At 36.0% G+C, this 20,073-nt stretch overlaps 2 protein-coding genes across 2 annotated transcripts; one reads left to right on the top strand and one right to left on the bottom strand.

Annotated features, from left to right (window-relative positions):
• The first annotated feature begins 4,146 nt into the window (after positions 1 to 4,146).
• Positions 4,147 to 14,869, top strand: LOC104244646 (homogentisate solanesyltransferase, chloroplastic). Its single transcript, XM_009800112.2, has 10 exons — positions 4,147 to 4,469; positions 5,143 to 5,264; positions 5,347 to 5,493; positions 5,661 to 5,886; positions 11,225 to 11,298; positions 12,164 to 12,256; positions 12,766 to 12,883; positions 13,052 to 13,114; positions 14,019 to 14,051; positions 14,381 to 14,869. Exons 1-10 carry the CDS (start codon positions 4,236 to 4,238, stop codon positions 14,453 to 14,455), a joined length of 1,185 nt encoding a protein of 394 aa, XP_009798414.1. The 5' UTR covers positions 4,147 to 4,235; the 3' UTR covers positions 14,456 to 14,869.
• A 465-nt stretch (positions 14,870 to 15,334) lies between these two features.
• LOC104244647 (IQ domain-containing protein IQM6-like) lies at positions 15,335 to 19,434 on the bottom strand. Its single transcript, XM_009800113.2, has 9 exons — positions 19,169 to 19,434; positions 17,935 to 18,470; positions 17,732 to 17,846; positions 17,572 to 17,637; positions 17,394 to 17,482; positions 17,211 to 17,298; positions 16,646 to 16,885; positions 16,450 to 16,551; positions 15,335 to 16,299 (listed from the first exon to the last, which is right to left on the bottom strand). The coding sequence occupies exons 2-9, from the start codon at positions 18,405 to 18,407 to the stop codon at positions 15,580 to 15,582; spliced, it is 1,893 nt and encodes a 630-aa protein (XP_009798415.1). The 5' UTR covers positions 18,408 to 18,470; positions 19,169 to 19,434; the 3' UTR covers positions 15,335 to 15,579.
• Positions 19,435 to 20,073: the final 639 nt, after the last annotated feature.

Below are 20,073 nucleotides of genomic sequence, written 5' to 3'. Positions count from 1 at the left end.
TTTTTGTGTTGACTTAAAGATCGAAGCTTTATTATCCGGAATTATTTTCTATGACTTTTATTTATTATATTTAAGTTATTTTAGCTATATTCGAGCCGTCTAGAGGTTTTTTCACAGAGAAGGTCATTTTAGAGTACTGGTTTAGCTTCTTTGAGGTAAGTATCTTGCCTAACATTGTATAGGGGAACTACCCCTTAGGATTTGGGTTGATTATATTATTTGAATTATGTGAAAGACATGTACGCGAGGTAGCGACTGCGCACTTCGACTTATATGTGGAAATTGACCGGTTTAGACTCTTAGGCTTTTTTCATGTATTTATTTGAAGTTGTTAGCACATGTTATATCTTTTATTTGTTAAGTTTACTCTCACATGCTTTACTAGAAGTTGTTAGTACATGTTATATCTTTTATTTGTCAAGTTTCCTTTGACATGCTTTATTAGAAGTTGTTAGCACATGTTATATCTTTTATTTGTCAAGTTTACTCTCACATGCTTTATTTGAAGTTGTTAGCACATGTCATATCTTTTATTTATCAAGTTTACTCTTATATGCTTTATTTGAAGTTGTTACCTCATTTATTATAATGTGACCTCCTTTATTCTTGAGTTATTATTAATTGAAATTGTTATTACATGATATCCTTTCATTGCGGAGTTATTCTCATGCATTTAGACATACTTGCTAGTTTATTCTATCTCTTTCATTGTTAGCTTATGCCATACACTAGAATTCAAAGTTTGTCATTTCATGAAAATATCTTCATTATTGAGTTTATTCTTAAGCAATTAATGAAAGTTGAAGTTATTGAAAGTTATTAAGCTATTTTAGTTGAAGTTGTTGTTTAATGGGGTATTGTTCATTGTTGAGTTACTTTCCCCGTTTATTTTGTTGCTATTGAGATTTTGTATACATCGTGTTTGAGCCATGGGCTATGTGTTGTGGTGATATTTGTATTATTATTTGGAATGGCTATGGCCTAAGATTACTTGTGGTATGAGTTGATATGCAGTATTGTAGTTATGTTAGCACATGTGAATTTGTTGTAAGGAATGATTGTTTTTATGCGGAGTATAAGAGTAGCATCTCACTATTATTGTTATGCGAAGCATAAGGGTGACATCCCATTGTTGTTGATTATGCGGAATGATACGGGTCGCTATTATGCTATTGTCTAGGCAGAGCAACAAGGGTGGCTAGTATGCAGAGTGATACAAGTGGCTATCAGAGTGATACATGTGGCTAATGATATTGTCAGCGCAGAGTGATATGGATGGCTATCGGAGTGGTACGGGTGACTATTATGTTAAATGTTTGGGCAGAGCGATAAAATTGGCCATTATGATGTTATCAATATAGAGAGATAAGGGTGGCCATCTCACAGATGATATGTTATGGCGTGGGAGCATTATGTTGATGATATTCGTGTGATGGTGTGATTTTTCTTGTGTATGTCATGCACCTTACGTGACTTGTTGTGTTACTTTTATTGAGCTACTCGATGTCTTTGATAATACTTATTGACTTGGACTATATTAGTATACTCGCACAAGCATACATCGTAGCACGCCGTTTACACCCGTTCAGGAGTATGAAACTTGACATTCATTGATCATGTCCATGTATTCTTGTATTATCCGCTTCCATTATGATAGTAAGCCTATGACCATGCTGGGCAGATTGAGATATTGGCACGTGAGTTGTCCGTGCGGTCGTGATTGATAATATAGGCATGAGATGCCGTGAGCACATGATTTGTGATTTGGGACTCGTGACTCTTGATTTTGAAATGAGGTATCTCAGAGTAATATTGTTGTGAGACTTGTGTTAGAGCGGCTTGATTAGTTGGTTGTCATTGTTTTGCTTATTCGGCTTCACTAGTGCTTTAACAGTGCTCTGATTACTTTATTGTTTATATCACATGTTTATTCCTCGTTGTCATTTACTAATTCTTGCTTTCATTATTAGCTTTATACTTATATACTGCACAGGTTATTATAACTAATAAGTGTCTTGACTTGTACCTCATTACTACTCCATCGAGATTAGTCTTGGTACTTACTGGATAACAATCGTGGTGTACTCATACTACACTTTTGTACATTTTTGTGCAGGTCCAGGAATTAGAGATATCGGACTCAGGCAGAGTTAGCTTCTTGATCGCAAGGATTCAATGTAGAGTTACTTGGTCATCCTAGTCCCTTGGAGTCCTTTTCCTTTGAATGTATTGTGAAATCTCTAATCGAACAGTATTGTACTTGAGTTATGTTATGCATTCAGTAGAGTTCATGACTTTGTATTAGCTAGTCTTTGGAGGTTATTGTGATTATTACTGCATAGGCTTGTTTTACCTTTATTTCGGTATTCATATTAAATATTGCTTTAAAATATCATGTTTAACTAGTTTAATTATTGTAAGTAATCGGCTTATCTAGTCTTAGAGACTAGGTGCCATCACGACGCCTAATGTGAGATCTTGGGTCATGACAGCTAGGCAAGTCACTTACCTCTCATGAACAATTTCCACAATCTAATACCGTCTCCTTAGAAATACTCCTCAAAACAAATAAAATCTAGTCAAATATCATCTATGAAAGTCAAACAATGCTAAAGAAAACATCCCCAATCAATAAAAGATCAATCTTGGCCAAAATCTCAAAAGTCAACAAAAAGTTAACTCGCGCCCACATGGTCGATTTGGAATTAGGACCAATCCTAATTACCCATTTATCATCGAGTCCGGATATGTGATTTATTTCGAAATCTGATCTCAATTTGAGGTTTAAATTTTAATTTTATAAAAAAAAATTAAATTCGACCAAAACCCCTAATTTCTACCTTGAAATTCATGAAAAAGTAATTGAAATTGAATGAAAAAGTAATTGAAATTGAATGAAAAAAAATTGAAGTTACTAACCAATGAATTTGGGAAGAAATTATTCTTCAAAAATCGCCTCTATAGAGTCTAGGGTTGAAAATAGTGTAAAATGAGTTAAATCCCGAAATTCTAATATTTTACCCAGCTGCAGATGTTACAATTACGAACACTTGTTCGAATTACGATGTTCGCAAATGCGAACTAGTGTCTCAGCTCCATAGGTATCACAAATGTGCCATCATCATCGCAATTGCGAAGTTATTGCCTCCGCAAATGCAAGAGAAACATAGCAATTGCGAAGAAGCCATTCTCCCAGGTCACAAATGCGAAGCTCCCCCATATCACAAATGCGACTATTTCTTTGTAAAAGTGAAGTACAAGTCCCCCAGTCTCATATTGCAAATGCGGGATCGCATTTGCGAGTATGTCTTTGCAAATGGCAAATGCAAGGATCGCATTTGCGAACATGTCTTCGCAAATGTGAGACTTACAGGTTCAAAATACCAGATTTTCCTCAATAGTTTAAAAATACTCGCAACACATTTGAAACTCACCTGAGCTCCTCGGGCTCCAATCCAAACATTCTCACAAGTGTAATAACAGCACACAAACTTGCTCGCAAGTTCAAATCATCAAAGTAACATCAAATATCAAGAATCGATCATTAAAACTCAAGATTTTTCAAGTTTAGAACTCATTTGTCTAACTTTTCACGTAATGCGCTAAAACGGCCCTGGGTCACCCGGAACCCCAACCAAACATATGTATAAGTCCAAAATATCATACAAACTTGCCAGAATTGTGAATACACTGATCCGAGACCGTTTACCAAAAACGATGACTATGTCAACTCTAGTCATTTTAAAGTCAAAAATTATATTTTTTTAAAGAAAAAGCCACATTTAATTTTTTTGAAAATCGACGCGGACCGCGCACGCAAGTTATAAATCATTAAATAAAGCTATGAAATGTATCGAAACACAGAAAGGAAAGCTAGTACTCAAAACGACCGGTCGAGTCGTTACAATAATGGTAAAAGTTTAAGAACTATACATTTAAATAACATTTTAAATGAATTCTTTTTTTAAAACTCTACGTTTAGTCAAATAAGTCCTAATTTACACCAAATAAAAGGAAGCAACCCAAGAAAATAAAATGAAAAAGGTGTTTTGGACAAAGAGGGACTAGAGAACCATTTGTTGCATTATAAGGGAGGGAAACAAAAATACTAGAAAGTGAAAGGGTCAGCAGACACAAATAACTAACAAAGCAAAAATTTGGAGTTTGGAGCACCACTGAAGATGTACTGAACAGACAAGGTCCATCTCTCCTCCAACTATTTTTAGCATCTGGGGATGGAGCTGGCTTGTTCATCTTCCTCTTCCCTTCGATTTTCATCTGTTTTAACTCACCAAGATACTGCTGCTTCCCGCTACAGAAAGTTACCACCCACTTCACCTTCTTGTAAAGCTGCTAACTTTGTGCTAAAATCTTCCAAGAACTTGTCATCTTCAGCTGGATTCCACATTGGCTACACAAACTTTTCAAAGACTGTTTCATATAGAAAATACAGGCACATTTCCATCCGGGTATGTTTAATTTCACTATTTAATGATATATAATTGTGATTATTTCAATAATGTGCTGCTTTTTCATATCTTTCATTAGTTGAAATAGTATAGGGTAGTCAAGTTCTTGCGTTAATTTTAAGTCCCAAATGACTAAAGAAGTGAAAATATTAATTAGCATTTTCTTGCAAACTCTTCCAGCTTAGTTTGGTATTGTTGAGGGGGAGGACTCTGGTAAATTTTCTGCAGAAATGATTCTTTTTAGTTTCATCTTTTTGGTGTTAGTCAAATACACTAGCAAACAGCTTGAAAGGATAAAAATAAGAAATTGATAACTCTTTGAAAGATTCCAACCTCCCAAGTAAATACAGATTATGAAGAAACCAAAGTTGAAGGAGTTGCAGTTAAACCCTATATCCTCCTGAAGATGACAAGACAAGATTTATTAAGTGCAGCATTTCAAAATTTTGACAGCTGCAGTATCTTGTGGAACAAAGTCATCAGCTCAACTTTATATGGCTTGCTTATATATGTTGGATTGATTATCTATCTTATGAAACACTAGTTATTGATGGAAAACATATATATATGCATTATAATCAACGTAGATAAAATATTCTGACAAAGGGGTAATGGGTATCACTAACTTGAAATGTTCAATTAATAGCATTTTCATGAAAGATAACATTTCCAGGCATGCTCTCAAGTTGGTACTGCTGGATCCGAACCAGTATTGGATAAGCTTTCACAATTTAAAGATGCCTTTTGGAGATTTTTGAGGCCCCATACTATACGTGGAACAGCATTAGGATCCCTGTAAGTGCTTATTATGAGTGAACACTTTGGTGAACTTGCAACAGGCACATCTAACTTGTGTTCGACTTGATTTCTTTGGCAGCTCATTGGTTACAAGAGCTTTGATTGAGAATCCAAATCTAATCAGGTGGTCATTAGCAATGAAGGCTTTTTCTGGTCTTATTGCTTTAATATGTGGGAATGGTTATATAGTAGGCATCAATCAAATATATGACATTGGCATTGACAAGTAAGTGATTGTTGAGTGGTAATATTTGTTAGGTATTGATGTGTAGATTGCTTGTTAACTTTAAGTTGCAGACTCTTCATGCATGATGGGCATAAATGAATCACAACTCGCCTCTTCCATTTTTCCCCAATAAGATAATGCAATTAATTTTTTCACAATGCTTGCAGGGTAAACAAGCCATACTTACCCATAGCTGCGGGAGATCTTTCAGTTCAGTCTGCATGGCTCTTGGTGCTATTGTTCGCTGTGGCTGGCCTTCTTATTGTTGGGATTAATTTTGGCCCCTTCATTACTTCTCTTTACTGTCTTGGTCTCTTTCTAGGTACCATTTATTCGGTCCCCCCATTTCGCATGAAGAGATTTGCTGTCGTAGCATTCTTAATAATTGCCACGGTATGCTTGTTTCTTTATGTATTTATTTGCTTCTTATTTCTTCTTCAACAGTTGTGCGTAAAACTATCTAAAATAGTCACTTACATCCATACATCTTGCTTTGTTGATTTACTGAGAAGTTCTGCATGTGCTGAAGTACCTCCACAGAAGAAGCTTTATGCTTGAAATCGTGTTTGAGTAAATTATCTGGATACTGTATTGCAAATCTGCACTTTCCATAGGACACTCTTTTCTTTTTTGCATTTCGTTAGACTTCTTTAATTTATCTACTACTTAGACTTGGAAACTCAAGAAAAGCACTATGGCATCAAATTTATCTACTACTTAGACTTGGAGACTCAAGAAATGCTATGGGATTGTTGAGTTTGGAAAGGGGAGGTCTTACAGATTGGTGTTTATACTTTGACATGCAAATTTTAGGCTCTTTTACAGAATTTTGCATGACATTTAACAGGGGTATATGCTCCCAATTGTAAAATAGAAAGGAGAATAGTGTGGAGGGAAATTGGTGCAGTGAGGGGTTTGATGGAAGGTCCTTGGGTAGTTTGTGATGACTTTGATGTCACAAGGTACCCAACTGAAAAAGGGTCTGTTTGAGGAGGTCTAGAGCGATGGTGGAATTTTTAGACTTTATAGAAGACATGGATCTGATCGATACTCAATTAGAAGGGGGTTCGTATACCTGGTTCAAAGGGGATAATCATACAACTGCTTCTAGAATTGACAGATTTCTAATTTCAGAAGAATGGGATGACAGTTTTAGAAATATCAAGTAAACTCTCCAACAAAGGTTGATTTCTGACCATGTCCCTGTGTCCTTACGTTGTGGTGCTTGGGAGCAAACTAAATCATATTTTAAGTTTGATAATTGGTGGCTGAATACTGAATGTTTTGTAGACTAAATTAGAAAATGGTGGACATATTTTGATTTTTCAGGAAGGCCGGACTATATTTTAGCTTATAAAGCTCTCAAAGGCAAGCCAAAAGAATGGAGTAGAAGCAATAAGGGAAATTTGGGAATGCAAAAATCAAACTGTTGAGTCAATTGGCAGGTTTTGATTCAATACAACAAACAAGAGCTCTAGCAGAGGAGGAATCAGTGAGGAAGGTAGCTGTTCTCATGGAATATGAGGATCACCTCAAGAATGAAGAAATTGCATGGCGACAGAGATCCAGGGCCCTTTGGCTCAAAGAGAGGGATAGAAATACAAAGTTTTTTCATCGAACTACCAATGCACACAAGAGACGCAACAACATTGACCAACTAGTGATTCAAGATGAAAAAATGGAGGAGCCAAACATAATTAAAAATGAGATTATTGAATTTTATAAGAATTTATACACAAAGCCTGAAGAATAGAGACCTTTGGTCAGATTTGACAATTGTCCTACAATTTCAGAAGAGGAGAAGGAGTGTCTACAAAGCAAATTTGAGGAGCAAGAGGTCTTGAGTTGCTTGAAGATGTGTGCAAGTGACAAGGCCCCATGAGTCAATGGGCTTCTTCATCAAGTGTTGGGATATTTTGAAGCAGGATATTACGGAGGCTTTCAACAACTTCCACTCCCAAGAAATATTTGAAAAGAGCTACAATGCAACATACATAGCTCTAATTCCTAAGAAGACATAAGAAGCATGGGCTAAGGAATTGAGAGATTTTATCCCTGTTAGCCTGATATGGAGTTTTTACAAGCTGATCTCAAAGGTTTTGACTGAAAGACTAAAAAGGGTGGTAGACAAACTAGTGGATGCAAAACAGATGGCTTTCATCAAAGGAAGACAAATAATGGATGCAATTTTGATTGCTAATGAAGCTGTGGATTCAAGAATCAAACAGAAAAAGCCAGGAATTATGTGTAAACTAGATATTGAGAAAGCTTACGATCATGTCAACCAGAGATTCCTGCTGAAAATGTTAGAACAAATGGGTTTTGGGGAGAAATGGATCAATTGGATGATTTTCCATCCTCATAAATGGATCCCCTCAAGGTTTCTTTCTTACTCATAGAGGTTTAAGGCAAGGAGATCCCCTATTTCCTTTCTTTTCATAATAGCCATGGAAGGTCTGAACAATATGATTAAGACAGCAAAATTCAATGGATGGATTAAAGGTTTTGAGGTTACCAGAAATGGAACTAACAGTCTAGAGATCACACTTCCAATATGCTGATGACACTCTAGTCTTCTATGATGCTGAAGAGGAGCAGTTGAGATTTCTAAGAATTATTTTGGTATTGTTTGAGGGTATCTCAGGACTTCACATTAACTGAAAAAAGAGCCACATTTTCCCCATTAATGTAGTTCCTAATAAGGAACATCTGACACTAGTATTGGGAGGAGAAGTAGGAACTCTACCTACTGTTTATCTTGGGATGCCTTAAATCCAAAGAGATTTGGAATTCTGTTATTGAAAAATGTGAAAAGAAGCTGTCCAAGTGGGAAGCACAATATCTATCAATGGAGGAAGGCTTATCCTAATTAACTCAATACTAGATTCACTTCCTACATCTATGATGTCACTGTTTCCAATTCCAGCCGGAGTTACTCAGAGAATGGACAGACTCAGAAGGTCCTTCTTTTGGAAAGGGAATAAGGATAAAAAGGTCTTCCATTTGGTCAAATGGAAATCTCTCACGGTTGGAAAAGGTCAAGGTGGTTTGGGTATCAGAAACTTGAAGAATCAAAGCAAGGCTCTCAAAATAAAATGGTTATGGAGAGTTTTTGAAGGAATGGAGCAAGGCTCTCAAACTTGAAGGAATGGTTATACAGAAATGGAGGGAGCGAAATAGGAGAGTTTTTGAAGGAATTGAATCACCTTTTTCAAATATTGGTAATAGTCTTTTATCTTTGCTAGCTTATTGGTGTACTCATGTAGCCCCCACTTGTGTGGATCTTTGGGCGTCTTTTGTAGAGAATCATGTTCTGATGTAAATTCTTTACTTTTCTGTATAACTCTGTTAAAAGGAAATTTTCCCTTTCTATTGGATTAATATAATTTACCTTATCAAAAAAAAAAAATGAAATGGTTATGGAGATACTTCCAAGAACCTCAAATCTTATGGAGCAATGTGATCAAAGTTAAATATGGCGAGGAAGACAACTGGGTGTCAAAGGAAGTCAGTACATCATATGGAGTTAGTGTGTGGAGATCTATTAGGTCACTCTGGCCTATAATGAAGAACCACTCTTTCATTAAAGTGAAGAATGGTAACAAAACTTCATTTTGGAATGATAGCTGGTTGGGACATGGATGTTTAAAGGAACTTTTCCCTTATATGTATGGTCTGGCTCAAAACCAACAGAAGACTATAGCTAACATTTGAACTTCTCAAGGATGGGATCTTGTACTTAGAAGATTGTTGTATGACTGGGAGATAATAAGATTGACCGACTTTTACAAGAATCTGGAAGCATTTAAGGGAATACAAAATAGGGTGGACTTTGCTCCCTTTCAAGGTCTCAAGTTCGAAACCCACTGGGTGCAAACAATTTCTGAGGGCCATCGGACTGGGTAAAACCTGAATTAATCGTGGTGCACTTGCGGGAAACTCCTTGCCGAGGGCCTGTGCACCCTCGGGATTAGTCGGGGCTCTTAGAGACTCGGATACCCGGTGCAAATCAAAAAAAAAAAGAATAGGGTGGACTCACTATGGTTGCAGATCACAATAGAGGAGTTTACGAGGTGAAGGCAGCATATAAGATTTTGAATCACACTAATTCACAGGTAACTAATTTGCCATGAAAGCATATATGGAGAATCAAGATTCCCTACAAGGTAGCTTGTTTCACTTGACTACTAGCAAAGGAGGCTGTTTTAACCCAGGATAATCTCATAAAGAGAGGGATCTCATTATGCTCAAGATGCTTTCTATGTGAAATGCTGAGACAGTTAGCCATCTATTTTTACATTGCAAGATAACAGACCAACTATAAAAAATCTTTATTAGTCCCAGGGGTATTTCATGGACAATGCCCTGAAAGATTACCGAAGTTCTTTTCAGTTGGGATGAAGCTGGAGCGGAAGTAACAAATAGAGATAGATGGAGGACTGTCCCGGCATGTATTTGGTGGATAGTCTGGAAAAAGAGAAATTCTAGATGTTTTGAGGATAGAAGTAACTCAGTGGAGAAGATCAAACTTAGTTGTGTTCTACTCTTTTATTTTTGGTGTAAACAGACTTACACAGAAGATACTGTGTCAATCTTAGATATTCTTGGGTCTTGCTAGGATTGCATACCAGTTCTCTTATTTGTACTTACTTGTAAATATGGTTTTCAGTACAACCTATATACTGATTTTTTTAATATATACAAATGTTATCAGTTCATAAAAAGAAAAGCACTATGGCATCGTGAGAAAAACGGAGCATGATACAATTTGTATTCACATGAAGCATAGAAGGTGTAGGGCAGGTGGTGGTAGTGCATTTAGTGCCCAGTACATTGTTTCTCTTCTTTTGCCTTTTAAAAATAATTTTTTGCCACTAGTTTTTAGAGAAGATAGCCAGTTAAGCATGACTGGTAGCCAAGTGTTAGTTTGAACCTGGTGGCTAGCTACAGTCGGTGTAGCTGTCCGCTTGAGTGCAATGGGGTTAGTGTACCATTTTGGCAGTGGAAAAATTTCTTCACCAGGAAGCCGATTGTAAGCATGGCTTGTAGGATTTCTATGCTTGGTGATGGTTGCCTGAGGGGCACGACCACCTATGTTACCCAAAGTTGTCTTTCTCCTTGCTTCCGTGTTTAAATAGCTCTTGCTCTCTGTATCAATTTCAGACCATAACTCAAAAGAGGGGCATTTACCCAAATTGACTCCAATCCAATGTACTGGTGCAGCCTAGTGAACAATATTACCATCTTTGAATTAGGATTTCTAACAGCTTCTACCTGTGACTGCTAGAGGCATTTTGTAATAGCAACCACTATATTGTATCTTGGTCCACACTTACTGTCATTACTAAGGTGTTCTTGCAGCTGTTCATAATTGCATTTGAAGATGTCCTCATCATTAATCGTAAGCAGTTTAAATTATGGAACCCCCTAATCTTATAATGTTTCAAACCATATCCTTCTCTATGGCTTAATCTTCCTTTCTATCAGGAATTATTTTGTTGAACCTTCCATTACCTTCAATAAGACTCTATCATCCATAACAAGTCTAACATCTTTTCACAATTCTAAATGGTTGATGTAGTGCAGTTATTCCTTGCATTTTAATGTTTGGTGGTGCCAAACAATTTGAGTGTTTGGTGGTGCTCTGTATCTCTTTGCATTAGCCAATAAATATCACCTTCAATTAAGAATATAATAATTAAAAGGATTCAATAATTGATATGCATTGCAGGTACGGGGTTTTCTTCTTAATTATGGTGTGTATTATGCCACAACAGCTGCTCTGGGGCTAAGCTTTCAGTGGAGGTGAATGTTTTTCTGCTACACACATTATTTCTATGGAAAGATACATTTGCCTTTTCTCCATCTGTCTATTTTATTTATCTAACTAAAGAAACAAAACCTTCCTATTAACATATAAACTTGCATATAGGAAAGTATGTTTCTTTCAAAGCTAAAAAAGCATTAAATTATATATGAGAAAGCAAACACAGCCCACCACAGGCCAACTTTCAAATCTCTTCCTCATGTTTTTAGAAGCCATTTTGCTATTCTTGTGGGAGATCAGACCAATTCTATGGATGCAGCGTCTATACTGAAAGGTAGTCAAGGGATTAAGTAATAATTGTTGGCATTCTAAATAAACAAAAAGTCGAAAAAACATCTATCTAAATTCACACTTTGGCACCCAAATTAATAAATAGCAGTGCAGGAGTTTTAACTCTCATTGTTGATCTTCTCCCTTGCATGCATGTGAAATGAGACATGGAAAAGTAAACATACAGAGTAGGAGGTATAATCTTCATAAGTTGGTTCATACTACTTTTTCTCAACAAAAAAAAAAAAAGAAAAGGAATCTTGATACATTGGTTCACTGGATGAACTCCCAGAATTTAACTCGAACTATTCTTTTGCACTTCCAATACGAAGTTTGCATACACTAATTTGAGCCAAAATAATGAGTGAGCTGGTTTGGTTATTCAAAAATTAGATGGTAAGGATACCTCCCAGTCCCTTTCTATAGATAAATTAAGAAAAGAATAGTGGTAAACAAAAGATCAAATTTTCAACTTAACTGCAGTGCATAATCAGTTTTACTGACTGAACTAACTTTTCTTGTATATTTTTGTTATTGATAATCTGATTTAATAATATACCTTTTCACCTGCAGCTCACCTGTTGCATTTATTACCACTTTTGTGACTTTGTTTGCACTGGTCATTGCCATCACCAAGGATCTACCAGATGTGGAGGGTGACCGCAAGTAAGTTTTATTATAAACTTTAAACAAATTTGTTACTTCTTTCCCTTATTTCAGTGGGAAAAGTTTTTAACTAAGACTGGAAATTTTACTTCGATGTAAAATTTTAACTGCTTATACCTGTTTTGAATCTATTTCTCTCAACCCATATATCCTTACTTGAATTCTGTATTTTGGTTATAACTTTCACGTGATTCATCCTGTACCTCATTGCTGATAGGCATTTCTCTGACTGTCTTGTATTTATTGAAAAGAAACTATTTCAAGCTTTACTGTTGTTGAAAAATTAATATAGTTATAGGTTAGAATGTCTAAATTTGTGGTGGAAAAAAAGAAGAAGAAGAATGTGTCTAAATTCAATCTGTATGATATACTATTGTAGGTAGAGGATAATTCCTACTAGATTAAAACTCCTATCTAAGGAGACCCTCTTGTGTAGCATCAACACCTGCAGAGTTCGTAACTGTTGACATCTACAGAGTTCGTCCTTTTCATTTCATGTACTTATCTAGGTTTCAGATATCTACCTTGGCAACGAAGCTTGGTGTGAGAAACATAGCATTCCTTGGCTCTGGGCTTTTGTTGGCAAACTACATTGGTGCTGTAGTTGCTGCAATTTACATGCCCCAAGTGAGTTCATTTTTCCATATAGGTTGTTTGATATTTTACTTTATGTTTGATATATGGGATCTCACTGGGTTGTTGTTGCTTGGTATATGTTGGCATTTTCTGAGATCCTGATTTTTGCTCTCTTCCAGCAATGATTAATAGCATCACTCTTTATTGAACTCGTTACAGGCATTCAGGAGCAGCTTAATGATACCTGTACATGCCATCTTGGCATTGTGTTTAGTCTTCCAGGTACTTAGTTTAAGATTTGAGTCTAATCTTTATTGTTCAGTGACATTTGGTTCTCACACTCGTTGCTAATGTGTTCAGTGACATTTGGTGCTCTATCATTTGGTTCTCACACTCGTCGCTAATGTGTTGGAAAATGTATGCTTGCCTTCAATTTTTCTGATTCCCATAGACTTAAAAATCTAACCATTACTTATTAAGTAATTATGAATAAAGTTGCCAATGACTGGAATATGCTTGGTTTCTATAATGATGGCCTAAGTCTGAGAGTGCCATATATTCCAGTTATTTTCATTTGTCCCATAATCGGTTCATCTTTATTAATTGGTTAAGCCTGTATGCTGAATGTTAACGTGAAGAGACCCCTTTTTATTTCTACTCTGTGAGATCAAGTATTTCTTCGTTCGGTCAAGAGTATGAATAAATGCATGAGACAAGTATTGTCAACTCTTACAAGCATTTCGTTGAGATACCATTTCAATACACTCTTATACTATGTGTAATGTTTAAATTATTGGTACAGCTTGAAGAAGATTTTTATTGCCAAACTGCCACTCTTTTGTATCATGTTTGTGGTTATACACAAGGAAAATGTTACTTACGAAACTTGACCAATGATAGGATTTGCATATCATATTGTGGTAGATTCTAAACTACAGTTAGAAAGTTACATTTGGCTTATCTCAGACTTAAAAAACTCGGTAAATGCCAAAGGAAGAATAAATAGGTTCTGTGCCTTCACAGTAATGCTCTTAATGTTTTATCAATTATATTCTGGGGATAATGGTATTGTGTTTGCTACTTCTTTGTTGGACAAGCTGTGGTTTCAAGTAAGTGATTGGTTCCCGTGTTCGGAGTCTAGAAATTTTTCCTCAGACATATAAAATGGTTTGTTATCTATTTGCAGGCATGGTTGTTGGAAAAAGCGAATTACACTAAGGTAATTTTGATGCAGTTTTGCATGAGTTTGTGGCTGTTATCTAAAGATTATGTTTATTCTGATGGTAAACAATTACAATTTGCAAGCATTGATCTCATTAATCACATTGTACAATTTCATACTGTCTTTTTGTCACGGCTTCTTTTGTTCTTTGCAAAAGAAAATAGAGTCCACAACCAAGTCGATTGTAATCGATGGTTTAATTTTTAAATTCACAAGCTCGGTCAATTCAAGATTTAGGCTTGCAATTGTTTCGTCCACTGTCCCTGGGAGCGGGGGAAGGAGGAGTTTACCACTGTCTGATATTTGTATTTTGTAATTTTTTGCAGGAAGCAATCTCAGCATACTATCAATTCATATGGAATCTCTTCTATGCTGAGTACCTTATCTTCCCTTTCATCTAACAAATACTTGAAAAAAAGTTTTTGTTCTGTAGCCTTTATCTTTTCAAGTAGCAGCCAGAAGGCAGGGGGATATCAAAGTGAATATACAGAATTGGAAGTTGTTTACTTCTGGTTTGGTGCTACCATCTGCTGGACAAAGGAAAAGTGTGTCGAAAAATGCCAGTTCTACGTTAGGTTTTGTAAGCCGCTTGCATGGAGATGCTGGAGTAGAGAATTTCTTTATGCGTTTTGTTTCAATTGTTGTATATTTCTAGGACATTCATCGATCAATCGAAGAATGAGTCTTAGTCATTTTTTAATTGTTATTGAATAAGAATGTTGTATGAAAATCAGCAGATGCTGTTACCCTCACTTTCAGTTTGTCTATACACAGCAATAATACTGCATCTCAATACGGAATGATTATGTTATTTATTCCATACGCTCAATACGGAATGATTATGTTATTTGTATCCAGGAATTCTGACATTCCAAGATGTTTACTAGAGTTTTACTTCTATATTTAAAGTCAAATCACTTATGAAGTAATTACAGGTAAAATTCTGTAATAAGCATTAATTGATAATCTGATAAAAATGGTAATTACTTGCTGTAATGGATTAAAACTCATTGATAGTGTTAGAATAAACAAAGATGTAATCAGATGAACACGGGAAGACAGTAGAAGGTGACTCCGAGGCATGCGAACGGAACAATAGGGATACCTTGAAGTTTCCAGTAAGCTCAAGCATGCCTCCCTATCGATCCGCTCTATCAGAAATGCCTCCCTATCGATCCGCTCGATCAAAAGTACCTGGATATGCACAAAGAATGTCTAGAAGCGTAGTATGAGTACATCACAGTTGGTACCCAATAAGATCAAGAATAACCTCAGAATGATGAGCTGATAAAGGACTTTGGGAGACTTTATTAATCTTTTTCTTCTGTATAATGTACAAAAGAATGGGATAAAGAATGGCTACATCTTGCTTCAAAAATCTACATGGGAGTTGTAAAGAATCAATCAATCAAATACACCTAAAAATCCTAAACTGCAAAGAATCCTACCAGAAATTTCTTGAAGAAAGAAAAATGTTGTAAGAATCATTTGTTATCCTCCTAACTACTAATCACCATATATGCCTCTACTCTACTAATTCAGAATATACTAGTGTTTCAGAACCTGAAGGTCTTTTCTCCTTGGTTACTTCTCTAGAAAAAAGTGTACAAGTATGAAGTCGACCAGATTTGAATGGAGATCTTGGAGACAATTGCACCTCCTCCATAACGCGAAATTGGAGCTCTGATGGATAGTCCCTCATACATCCTATCCGAGGTCCAGCTCCTGTACTCCATTTGCATGATAACTGATTAGCCAACTGATATGACTTCATTCTTTTGTGTGAATTTATTCTCTTCATTATCTTCTCTTTTGGGATAGGTTCTCCATACTCTTCTTCATTTTCATCAAATAAGTTCTTCTTTGAAACTGACAACTCTGTATCTGATAAATATTCTTCTGCTGTTTCGTATCCATCTGCAGGAGTTTCCACTGACTGCTGCATGCTGTCCTTTGGCGCTTCCACTTGTCCTGCCTTCTTGAACAGCTCAAGTATGCCTTCCTTTACTGGTATTTCTACTGCAATTTGGGGTCTTAATCCTCGGGATCGTCTCGACAATGGTGGTATTGAACTCTCTGCGTCCTTGCAATACTTTCTAGTAGAATCTGTCTTCCCCCTGTCTGAGCTTTTGGCTTTGCTCTCTTCACTAGATTTGGTGAAATCTGGTGCCGATAAACTATTACGCAGACTGGAACCACTCTCTTTCCTTATAAAAGGTGCTTCTTCCCCATCACTGGGCGATTTCTGCAAAATCAGGATTAAATAAAGCTCAATGCGTTAGCCACGACTTATCTACACTTGATCTTATCCAAATGGCTGAGAAAGCTATATGTGTTAGGCACGACTTATTTTACGATCAATGTGCCAAACACGATAAAGGCTGGAGAGGATTACCTGGATAACACTGATGTCGATATTCTGTTGCTCAAGATATGACATAAATTCTTCAAAATTCTCCTCTGTGGGAAGATAATGTCCACTGTGAGGCCAGACCACCTATTTCGTACAATAAGTTAGATTCATTAATTCCCAGGTGTAAGGAAAAAAAATTGTGACAAAGCTGGGCAAAACCATGGCAATTTCTCTGTACCTTTAGAACGCCATCTTCCACCACTAATCTCCCAGCAGACAATGCGGCACCACCAGCCAAAAAACTCGAATGCTGAAAAGTGCCTTTCTGCTTCAATCCGACATACAAGATCTTGGACACACTTAGCACAAAAATCCACTTGGCATCTTGAGGGCCTCCCCTTGTATCAAGAAGCTTCCCGCTCTGCTTGTGGATGAACTTCCCATCCACCACCACAACTTCATATGCCTCTCTCTCTATCTGCAATTGATTATTCACTACTGGTGAGTTGCATCAAAGATACATTTCCACCTAAAAACTGTAGCAAAGATATAACTTAAGCATTGTGAACATCTACAGCCCATTTGGCACAGCTCCCTGATTTTAGTTTATTTTTGAAACTGAATATAGGAATTCCAGCACAGATCCATGCAAAAATAGACACAACCATAGCAAAACAAAAACGTTCAGCACTCCTCACTGATTCAAAGACATACAAGTTCATATCCATGCCAAATCTAAACTCTCATTGTCATGTGATAACTCTAAAGGGAATTTATCTCTACAAAGAAGATTAAAAACTCACCGGACCGAGATACTTGATGCATTGTTGATGAAGTTTTGACCTAAGGCACTTCTCAAGATTTATTTCTTTACCATCACCTATGTCCAACCTGCAAGGCAAATCGCGTGCAAAATATTTAGTTCAGCAAAGTAATTGAAGAAAAGTTGTTTGTTTGAATTTCTTGCTAGTCATAGGAAACCTCACCAATAAAAGAAGGGCTGTTTACTGTCAGCTTGGAGCCAGTTATTGTAATAAAATTGAAGATTGTGACCATAACGATGCCGGGGATCAATCTGTTTCCACATTGTGAAAGATAAATACAAATCCCGCAAATAATAAAAGTAAATATTGTTATTCGAACTTTGTTAGGACCGGAACTTACTGCTTCAAGCCAATGTTGTAATGCAAGCTTACAGGCCTTTTCATCTTTAGACAGACCTTTACCAACCTACAAAACACAGACAAAAATTACCAAAAAGATCAGTACATTAGGGAAAAGAAAAGATACAAGGATTTTGTTGACAGTAATGTCCAAAGCATACCTTAGCAGCTCTAGTTAATGCTCTAGACCAACGAGAAACCGCAGTTTGAGGTTTCTCAATGTCAAAGAATGATATAGAACTATGCTTGAGTTCAACAGTATCTAATAGCTTCCACCTGTAAATTACATTCAAATAAGGAACCAAAAGGAATAGGCATGCACAAGGCATGAAAAAATCATGCTCTTATATTTGAACTATCATACCATCTTTGCTCTACTAGAACTGCACAATCTGCTAGTTGCCTACGAGTCCGAAAACTTTTGTATGTCTTCTGCAACTTTAAGGCAGCACGATCTCTGTGTTCACCGTATTCTGGTGGCACAATCTGACTATTCTTCTCAGAGATGCTATGCAATTTGTCAGGAGTTTCATCCCTGCTCCTACGGCTGTCTGATCTTATCATCATCTTATCTTCCTTATCAAATACAGGAGACTTGAGTGCCAACTTGGCCTCCAATTCCCTTCTTTTAAAACTAAGAGTTCCTTCAATAATCATCTTCCCAGAACCCAAAGACCTTAACATTTTTGACTGTTCAGGAATTTGGTTGACGAAATTTATAGGCTGCAATGTAGTCCTACCGTCACTTCCAAAACTTATCGTTCTCACTAAATACGACTCCAACCTACTATTCAAATCATCCAAATTGGCAAATGGACAGGAAAACGATATGCCCATCTGCCTAAAATAAGTTTACCAAGATAATTTCTATTCCTAAAAGAATTTCCAAAATATGAAAACCTGCAAAAATAAAGAGAAAAGGATTAGAGCATAAGACATTAATCCAACAATGCTTTAAAAAAGGCAGCAGCAGACAGATGCTCAATTTCAAAAGCACAATATTAAAGAAACATAAGAATGTGGTGAACTTTGTTCTTAAAAAAGAAAGAATAATGGAAAACCTAAAGAATCAGAATTATACAATAGATGCCCGGCATTCCATAAATCTAAAGCATTAGAATTTAATTGTCTTTTTGATGAATAGTAACTCTACCAAAAACCCAGCTTATCTGGTCTTGAATCTCATAAATAAAAAATTACAAATGAAAAAACTAATCACATTAAATGTTTGGGTAGAATGGAGTTCTAAATTTTGACTTAGATTAAATTCAATCATATACCACCATTTGAATGCCTTGAAAACATCATCTGAAATTATTTACCATTTGCATATTATTGTGAAAATAGCAAGGAATGGGAAGAAAAAAACAGACAAAAGAACATAATGCCATAGAAAATGGAGAATGTGAATTTTTCTCAAAGGCACAAGGAAAGGTTTGAGGCAGAACAAAAGTCCGATCTAATATGAAAAGGACATAAACAAATGCAAAAACTGAAACTGAATACAATGTTAACAAAATGCAATCTTTTAACACCCCTAGCTGTTAGCACAAACAAAAACAAAAATAATGACATGAGAAAAGGGTACAACTTTTTACCTTACACAATAGATATGACAATGATAAATTTGTCAGATTGTAAAGGAAAAGATTGAATCTTGAAAAAGCAATGAGAATGGAGAGGAAGAAAGAAAATGGAACCCCGGAAAAAAAAAGGAGTTTAGTTGAGAAAAAAAATGTGGGATTTTGAGAGAAATTTGGGATTCCTTGAGCTTATTTTTTAACAAAGATTTTTGAATGGAGTGACTGAGTCTAGGAACAGTGGTTGGTGAATGGTGATGTACGTTAGCTGTCCTTTGTTTATTCAATCCAACAAATAAACCATATATTTATAAGGGAAGGTAGAAATTAGAGAGAGAACAAAAAGTATGTATGGAGACAAATGACAGAAAATAAGGGAGTGTAACAGATAGATACTTTTCCAACCACGTGTTCTTCTGCTTCACTACATTACGAAGTTTCACATGAAATTTACATCAACTACATCAATTTATTATTTGATTTACTGTGTTCATTTGAATTGTTAAGTCGATTCTGGGAATTGATGATAATACTGTGTTTGGACAGGAACGAGTTTTTGCTAACATAATTTTTGTTTTGATAATAGTTTTATATTATAATCGTTTAGTTCCCAAAGATTATATTTGGAGATTTCAAATTTAATTTTGCTTCCCCTCGAAACGGATAACAATTAAATTTGTATGTGGTTTTAAGCATATGTCGATTGATTCAACATAAATAATCAAGAATATTAGATAAATGAGTTAAAGACAAAATGAATAATCAAACCAAATGCAATGTTACCGCCCAGTTGGAACTTAGGTTGAATAGTAATTTTGCTCTCGATCGGAGCAGTTCGAAGCCAATTGTGAATGAATAACAGACAATAAAGTAAGAACTTTACAATAACTAGAAAGCAGAAAAATGAGTTTGTATTGTCTTGA

Source organism: Nicotiana sylvestris, chromosome 3, assembly GCF_000393655.2.
Source record: "Nicotiana sylvestris chromosome 3, ASM39365v2, whole genome shotgun sequence".
NCBI lineage: Eukaryota > Viridiplantae > Streptophyta > Magnoliopsida > Solanales > Solanaceae > Nicotiana > Nicotiana sylvestris.
The sequence above is the reverse complement of the archived record's forward strand: the minus strand, read 5'-3'. Positions and strand labels throughout refer to the sequence as shown.

Excerpts from the sequence above, each read along its gene's own strand:
- LOC104244646 (XM_009800112.2), top strand. The coding sequence starts at position 4,236 with ATGGAGCTGGCTTGTTCATCTTCCTCTTCCCTTCGATTTTCATCTGTT. Across the intron at positions 13,115-14,018 it reads CATTGTGTTTAGTCTTCCAG|GCATGGTTGTTGGAAAAAGC; the intron begins GTACTTAGTTTA and ends ATCTATTTGCAG. Across the intron at positions 14,052-14,380 it reads AAAAAGCGAATTACACTAAG|GAAGCAATCTCAGCATACTA; the intron begins GTAATTTTGATG and ends AATTTTTTGCAG.
- LOC104244647 (XM_009800113.2), bottom strand. The coding sequence starts at position 18,407 with ATGGGCATATCGTTTTCCTGTCCATTTGCCAATTTGGATGATTTGAAT. Across the intron at positions 17,483-17,571 it reads TACAACATTGGCTTGAAGCA|ATTGATCCCCGGCATCGTTA; the intron begins GTAAGTTCCGGT and ends ATGTGGAAACAG. Across the intron at positions 16,552-16,645 it reads TGGAAGATGGCGTTCTAAAG|GTGGTCTGGCCTCACAGTGG; the intron begins GTACAGAGAAAT and ends TGTACGAAATAG.